This window comes from Neomonachus schauinslandi, chromosome 14 (genome assembly GCF_002201575.2).
Source record: "Neomonachus schauinslandi chromosome 14, ASM220157v2, whole genome shotgun sequence".
Classification (NCBI taxonomy): Eukaryota; Metazoa; Chordata; class Mammalia; order Carnivora; family Phocidae; genus Neomonachus; species Neomonachus schauinslandi.
Window position 1 is genome coordinate 4,604,356 of NC_058416.1, and position 8,647 is coordinate 4,613,002.

The 8,647-nt window shown below is 39.2% G+C and overlaps 1 protein-coding gene across 2 annotated transcripts in view; it reads left to right on the forward strand.

Annotated features, from left to right (window-relative positions):
* Positions 1 to 8,101, forward strand: part of LOC110577181 (cytochrome b5) — a 37,414-nt gene extending 29,313 nt beyond the window's left edge. The window contains exons 3-5 of one of the 2 annotated variants that reach the window (XM_021686420.1): positions 350 to 379; positions 4,467 to 4,501; positions 6,208 to 8,101. In XM_021686420.1, coding sequence (XP_021542095.1) covers positions 350 to 379; positions 4,467 to 4,501; positions 6,208 to 6,289 — 147 coding nt within the window. In that variant the 3' untranslated portion in view covers positions 6,290 to 8,101. The remainder of the gene's footprint in view (positions 1 to 349; positions 380 to 4,466; positions 4,502 to 6,207) is intronic. The other variant, XM_044920875.1, reaches the window with a different exon arrangement.
* The last annotated feature ends 546 nt before the right edge of the window (positions 8,102 to 8,647 follow it).

Sequence of the window (8,647 nt, forward strand, 5' to 3'; positions counted from 1 at the left end):
TAGCAGGGGAATAATCTACTTAGGTCTCAGCTGCTCCCTGAATTGAAGATTAAAATCCAAGTCTAATAAATGTATATGCACATGAACATATAAATATGATTATCATGGATGATGTTCTAAACTTTGGAACTCTAGATTGAAAATTAATCATTTAATCAGCTATTAATTTTTGCAGTCAAGTCAGATGGATCAAACTTTGTAATTAACAACCTAGATAGATGAACCTAAAGTGCTAGTTACTGAATAGTAATGTTTTCTAAAAAATCTCAGTAAAAGTGACTGCTTTGGACATGGTACTTTTGTAAATGTTCTTTCATTCTGTAATGTGCCTTTTTTTTTTTAATTGCAGGATGATAGAGCAAAGTTAACCAAGCCTTCGGTAAGTGTGTCATCCCCAGTGTCTCAGTGGCCGTGCCTATCTTCACTGTATTTCATACCTGTCAAACTGGAGGACAGAAGTCTTTCAGCTATTTGAATGAGGCCAGGCCAGCATAGGTTAGATGAATATGTAACCTGTTGGCTCAGCAAAATACGTTGTGTATAGACCAGCCATTGTGTTTCATTAGGACAGCTTGTGTGTTCTCTCTGTAATACTCTCCATACATCATTTTTTCACCGTAATTATCAGTAGATACCTCTTGAAGAGCTACTTTTATAAGTAGCACTGTGCTTCTGATCTGAAAGATTTGACACGAGCCTTATTTTCAGAGAACTTAAAATCTGAGCAGAGGTCTTAATACTTGAACCTTGGAGGACACTACCCATGTCTTCTTTACCTCCGTGTCCCTGGGACATAGGTGTTAAATAAGTATTTGTTGGTTGAATTTAATGTTAATCAAATTAAATAATAACTTTTTGATGCATTTTTCCTTAGGAAAGGAAAATATATTCTAGGGGATATTAATTTTATGCCCTGGTTCACTAGCCCTTCTCGCTGAGCTGGTCTTCTCACTTACATTTGAAAAATCCATAGTAAGAATTGATGACAACAACCAGAGTCCCTGACAAGTACAAGCAGACAGAATAGTTGTTGGCCTGTAATTAAAGGACCGTGGAAGAACGTTTTGCTTAAACCACAGAAAGAGAGAATAATTTTTCCATTTTGGTTTCTCTTCTTGCTTTTATTAGAGCCCAACAGTGAGACTCCACAGGGCTTGTATGAAAGAACTGGTGAACTCATTTGCTAGCTGCTGTTGACAAGACATTCTCTTTAATCTATAGCAAAATCAAAGCAGTAAATCCAATAGAGCATAAAGGCCATGTTTACCTTCATACCCCAGATGGTATAATATAAGTCTTGATTAATGCTATTTCTTACAAAGCAATTTCATTTATAGTCTCTCCTTTCCCTATTCAGAAAGTTCAGTGTTGGTGATCTGAGTACTTTGGGAAGACAAAAAATGGACTTCAGAATTTGAATTGCCTCTGTAACAGCTGCTGAGTTCTTGCTGTTGGGTCATACGACATTAGCACCTTTTTTGAGGCTACTTTTTGGGTAACTGAAATCCTGTGATGCATGTAGTCTTTGCTTTTTCTCCATAATCAGGTCAGGGAAAAAGTATATACTTTTTTCCTGTTAGGTTTTCAGGATGTTAATAATCTTGGTGTAAATCATTCAGCTATAATAAAGGATTTGATAAGGCTCATTACATTAAGTTAGATTTAATGTAGGTCCAGTCATATCTCAAACGACGATGCCTACAAACAGAAACTAGGGCTGAGTTGGTAAGCAGGTCTCCTACCATATTGCTGTATTTCCCAAAGACAGACTCTCTCCTCTTTTAGAACATATATGACTTTGATTAGATCAGCCGAAGTAGGGTAAGAACTTGCTGTCTTTCTTAGAGGACATAAGCAAATACAATGAAAAAAAATATACGACTACTCTTTTGGATTTATCTTTCTTATCCTTCTAGTTTGCCAGAAGAGAGTGTCCTTGGGTATTTCTTTTGGTGTGTGTGTCTCTGTATAACCATCTGTCTATCTCCAGGCTGATAAATGTAAGCTGTGGTCTGATTTTTTTCAATGTTGCCACTGAAAATACCTAGTTGAATTGTGAAATAAGATGCAACAAAGATTATTAGCTTGACCCTGCCCAAAGGAAAACATGGTGTTTAGTTGCCAAGATAAGATATTTGTAGACCTAGAAATGATGCATTTTTAAACAAATTTGTATCTATTAAATTTGCTTACATGGAGGGTATCAGTAGTATCAATACCTTTTCTTGGTTGTGGTTTTCAAATCATTGCTGTTTAAGTGACTTTGTTTGGGTCTCATGATATCCCTGTGGGATCCATAGACCTTCCAGGAAGGTAAAAACAGTGAAGCTCAGACCTTGCTGCAAGCTTTGACCTTGTTCAAGGTCACACTGCAGAACCATGGCTAGCACCCATCTCAGGTTTGGCGGGTGCAGTCTCTTAAGCTTCTTCTGTAGGCTCAGTACTCCAAAGGCAAAAATATCAGTGTCCCTGATATTTTTAGGAAAGCATTCCAATTAAGGAATAGGCTAAAGTAGATAAATGTATAAATGAGATGATTTTGATTTGCAAAAACTTGATGTACTTTGCATGATTTTTATATAGCTTCTCATGTACTGATGGAATTATTAATCTTTCCTATGTGAAATTGAACCCCTCAGGGTCATGGAGTGAACAGGTGGCAGAGCCTGTAATAAAAACCATAGTCTTTTTTGCCTGTTAGTTGTTGACATATTTGTTAGTTACACACAGAAGCCCAACTTAGGCCCCTCAGACCATTGGATGGGGAAGACAGTTTCAGTTTCCTTTTTCATCAGTGTGGTAAATGGTAATTCAAACTTGCTTTAGCTCTCAGGCATCTCTGGGTTAAGAGCCTAATAGATAATAAACACTCAGAAATGTATATAATCTTTTAAAGTACAGCTCTTTAGAAGATCGTTGTTGTTGCTGGCGGTGAGGTACCCTAAAAGTTTTAGCATTAACGCTCAGGGCAGTGATGAACGAGGAGGTAGGCCAGCCTAGTTTCCTTAGAGTTGTCAGCATGTTTGGTAAAATGCACGTGCTTGGTATAACAAAATAACAGATCTGTGTCTGAGTTCTGTTTACTCTTCTGGGCTTAACTTTCTATTGTGACAATAATATTTTACTTTCAATGAACTCTTGTGCTCCAGTTTCAGAATTTATTATGTCATCTAATAGTGGAATAATCCTTTTGCACAGTCCAGTGACTTCTGGTAATCCTTGTTAATTTTATTCATATACGCAAAATTTGAAAAATAATCTTGCAGTAGTTATGAATACTTTTTGTAGTTGCTAAGATTTAACATTGCTTAAAAAGATAATAACTGTGTGAAGTTTTCTTTTTAAATGACTTATTTTTTTCCCCCCTACTGTGTCAGGAATCTTAAAGGCCATGTTTCCAGGTTTGTGGGTCTCCTAACTGATTTGCTTGCTCTTCCCTAACAGTTTTCTGCCTTCTCCTGGGGTTTCTCTAATGAATGTGCTGCCTCGCTCTGTGCAGCTTTTTGCCTCACTGCGGAGTGTGGATGTTTTGCTAATGGCTTATCTTGTGCTTTGGGAAACTGCAGAGATGAACTCTCAGATGAAGCTGCCTTACTTATGGCTACCTTCCTTTGAGGCACTAATACTTTCGCTGGTGTGAAATTTCTAAAGAATGCTTCTTAGTTTTCAAGCCAGGAAAGTTTATTTTTCCTTAGGCCTTAGTTATTCATCTGTTTGGGGAAGTATGTATTTTTCAAGAGCCAAAATTAGTTCACTTTCATGGTACTGACAGAAGTTCTTGTAGAAAGTTCTGGAAGGCAAAATAGGCCAACTGTGAAAGACCCCAGCACACACACAGGGCGTCCTTATTCGGAGGTTTCTTGGCTAGTGACCCTGTGAGGTCAGTTCCTGAGGCCTCCACTTTTTAGAGCTGTCTTGTCAGAGTTAGAGAAGGCCAGGAGAGGTAGTGGTCCAGAGTGTGATAATTTAAATGACAGTTTTTATTTTTCTCTTTTTGGTTGACATGTCTTTTAATACAATTTGGGTACACTTTTACTTCACATAAAATTTGAATGAAATAACTGATTTTATTGAAGGTTTCATTCATGCTTTTAAAGAATTAAACTTTTCTTCCTAAAGGTAGTGGTGGGGTTATGTGTCCGTGTATATGATAATCAGTTTTCAGTTTCTACATTATTCAGTTGTGTACTGTGTAGAGGATATTTTATGTAGCCTATTTTTAAATTTTTTTTTTTCAAATTGTCTAGGTTATGTCTGTAAGTAATTTAAATACAGATGATTCTTAAAATTTTTTCTTCTAAAAAATGGTGAAAATAGGCATTTTAGTGAAAAGTTTATGATACAATTTTCCCTTTCAATGTGTTTTGAAGAATATACTGAAAATTATCTTATTTTAAAAGAAGTTCTTAGTCAATTGAATAAATGTTCAGATGTTCCCTTAAAGTTCACTTTTTCTCTTGTTTCAGGAAACTCTCATTACTACTGTTGATTCTAATTCCAGGTACGTCGTAGTTTTCTCTTAAGGTAACTGATCAGAAGGCCAGTCGAGTCTGGGTGGGCTTAGGGCTCCTCCCCCACCTGAGGGCTCAGGCTCCCACTGTGCCCCCTCTCAGTGGACAGCCCAGGGTCATCTCCACTTGGTGTCCAGATGACTCAGGACATCCCCTCCTCAATTGTCAGACAGCTCAGACTCTGGACACTCTTTAGAACAACCCCAAATCTCGCCCTCCAGCTGCATTTACTCTATAGTACGGACAGAACAAGTTGGGTCTCTTTTTCTCCAGGGTAGTCTTGTGGCCTACACAGTCTTCCTGCCAAGGCAAACAACCTTTCTTATTCAATATATGGTCTGTTTCTTACATTGTAGTGATTATATCTCCCTAAGTGTTTATATCTAAGTGTTTACATCTCCCTAAGCTCAGTGTTCCTTCAAGTGTAGCATGAATCACTTGTTCTAGGGACTGGATTTCTTTGTCACAGTCCAAGATCCTATTAACATTTGTGGCAGCTCTACCATATTGACTTGCATAATTGGCATATATCTCTCTGGCAGGCAGAGATATTTGGCCCCAAGCTCAAAACCACACATTTATGCCTATTTTATTTCACCCTGTCAAATGGAACTGCCCCAGTCTGTCAATGTTCTGGTACATTCCCTGCCTTCAGGCAGTAGTCCTTCGCTGTACGTTTTATTGACAGGTTAAGTTTCCTTCTAAATGAAAACTAAAAACCCCACGAAGATGAAAGTTACATTTGTAATCTTTTTTGCAGTTTAAATCTTTGTATCGAACACAATCTTTGTATGGGTTGATGTGTGAAGAATATTAAAGGATAGAAAGCTTATGACAAAATACATGTCTTTATAGGAGTTATCTGGCTTAATTCACATTCTGCTTTCTAAGAAACTATAGGTTCATATCTAAATTGAAGATCATTCTAGCTTTGTCCCTGGTTTGATCTGTAATCTGTCATTTTTAGTTGATCAAAAATTCTATGCACCAGGACTAAAACAATGTGTAAGTTAGGGATTTTTCTGAGTTTACACCTATGGACCACAGATTAAGTAGTTTGGGCATGCTGTTTCTTAATGTGTTAAATCTGTGCATGGGTGAAGGTTAGATTTTCAAAACAGAATCACGGAACATAGAGCTGTGGTGCTCGCAGCAACCTTAATAATCCTATGGCTCAAACTCCTTAACTTCACAGTCCAGGAGATGTGCTTTTCTCGTGGGTATAGAGCTTGTGGTTGGCTCTCCCAAAGTGAGCACCTTGATTTTCTTGTTCTCAGTTTAGTGCTATTTTAAATTCATAATGTATGTAAGTAGAATAAAACCTGTAAGGAATATTTGCTTTTGTGAACTTGTGATACGTAACCCAGAGTTGACGTCCTTAGATAAGTCGCTAGTTGTAGGTAGCATCTGTTGGGGGAGTGATTCATAGCTCTTTGTGTAAGTTAAGAGAAATAGGTTTAAGTGGAATGGGGATGGGGGTCATTAATTTTCTTCCAAAGCTAGAGCACTTGCTGGTACACTAGGGCATGTGTGGTGCTCATGTTGCTTTTAACGACTCAGAGTTGACGTTTCATCCAGGCAAGTTAGAGAGAGAATAAAAACATGCCACAGTGATTTTCACGGTAAGTAAAAGGAGCAAAGGCTTTGAGTCCCGTGCGCCGAACCTCATGCGAGCATCATTGCTGTTTCTTTCCAGCTGGTGGACCAACTGGGTGATCCCAGCCGTCTCAGCAGCACTAGTGGCTCTCATGTATCACCTCTATACAGCAGAAGATTAAACACGTGCTCAGAAGTGGAGGAGAGAAGAGACTGCTTTGGACCAGGGAGAAAGAAGCCGGTGTTAACTGCTTCAATTGACAGAAACCTTCACCTGAAAAACAATTTCAATACACCCGTTTTCCCTTTTCTCCTACTTTGAACCAAACCAAAAAGAACGCTTCTGTTCTTTCTACTCCCGGACTCTTTGAATTGTGCCTTTTGTTCATCAGCTTTTTTTGATGTTCCATCACTACATAATTTACTTATTGTAGGCATGATCTTTTAAAAAATATATCTGGCTTTTAAAATACGCCACCACGATTGCCTGTCTGTTTGGTATATAACTGCCTTTAACATTTAGAATCTGATTGTTTAGCAGAGTCATTTAATGTGCTAATCGTTGAGACTCAAGCAGTTTGTATGACGTGCGATGGGCAGTGTCCTTACATCCCTCCTTGTGCTGCGTCCTCTCTCCTGAACAACCCAGTACTGCCTGCTCCAGTGTAGTTTCCATTCCCAGGGAATTAAGAAAAGCTCAGAAAGGAAAGATTTCTAATTGTTCTACTTGAAATAGATGATAAAAAGAGAAGGTCGCCTGTAGGACCTATGAAAAAGACTCTTACCTCTTCCTTGATTAAAAAAATACAGTCAACATAAAAGGAAACCCGTGAACCATGAGAGGACATTTTATCTGTCCCCTCTCACAGACTAAAAATTTACTGAAGAGATTCTGTCATATAGGTTCTAAAGTTTAAAAAAATTCCTTATTCAGAGGCAAAAACTGTTTATATACTCATTAAGGAAATGTTGATTCTGTACTTCACAAAAACAAAATTTGAAAGAGATTATGGGACATTTGGAGTCTGATTTTTGAAGAAATGTAGCTGGTGGTGATGAGGCCTGAGGAAATCTGTTATGGCTCAGTTCATTTTCTCATTGGAGTTCCAGTAGACTAATTCTATCATCTTTATTTTCTGCCCCATGCTTTTTTCTTAAAGGATGAATTAGATTCTAAGTACTTTGTAGTTACGTATGACTGTGCAAGTTTCCACTGGCAGGCTAACCAACTGATAAGCAATGGACTTCTTCAGAAATGACTAAAGCACCTTGGAAAGGAATTTTTTAATTACAGAGCATTGTTTAAAACGAGGCAACAGGCCCCAAATTGAGTCACTTGTGCTAAACCCATGTCACCACACCAAGACTTGATACCTAAACTGATGGCAGTTTCCGCCTCTCCCAGGAGTGGAATCAAGCCAGTCAGTCTGGAATTATCTGGTCCGCACTAGCAAGATAATCCCCGGTGGACACCCTCCCTCAGCTGCCGACCCCTCAAAGGAAGATGACTTTGCCTGAAACAGCTCTGCTCAAGTCTCTTTCTGCCCATAAAAGTCTTCCATTTGGTACAGCTCTTTGGAGCATTTTTCTATTTGCCAGACACGATATTGCCCGATTGATGAATTGTTAAATAAAAATAAGATCTTTACATTTTATTCTGAGGAATTTTGGGTTTTAACAGATTGGGTGGCAGTGATGGGATCTGAAGGACACTTCTGACAGCTTCGGGGGCCACGAGAAACACAGTCATGTACCCACAAACCACCTTCTTTGTCTTTCTCGTCGTTTCCGAGGGCCGTGGGTAAGTTCCTCTCGGTTCTGAGCTCTGCTTTTTTGTGTGTCAAGCTCCTGACCTAATTGGCTTTTTAACCTCACGTTTGATGACAGTCCCTGATTTCATGTTGAGAACTGCTTGTGGTCCAGTCCACAGTCCCCATCTGATCAGGATCCTTTGCCCTTGGGTAAGTCTCTGATTCCATGTTGCTGCTGGTTCACTCCACAGTTGGCCATTTGTTTGGTCTGCTGGTTTAGTCCTGTCCCCAATCCCATCCCAACTGGGGTCAAACTGGGTGTGATGTAAGCTGGCCTGGATCCAGTGTGTTTTGTGTAGTTAAAGGCTATTGTTAATGGGAATCTTGGAAGCCCAAACCTACATGATTGGTGGGCATGGGCTCAGCACTTAAAAGCTGTTAGAATGCTTGCCACCCAACTTTATCCATAAGTTGGTCACAGAACAGGTTAGATTGACACTAGGTCACCTGCCAACCTCAAGAAAGTCTTCATGTGGTGAGGTGCAGTGTAGAACACCACACAGTCCCCAACCCAGCGACACACCCCCTTGGGTATTAGTTTGGCTCCAGAAGACCCAAAGCCTTAGCTCCAGGAATTGAGCACACCACCTTTTTGGCACAACTGCTTATTTGTTGTCTAAGAACTGTGGTCCCAGAAGCTGTGGATATTTACAACAATGACAAAGTTTTACTAAATACAGTCTAGAACTACAGTGGCCATTATGAGGAACGTTCCCATTAGACAAGATT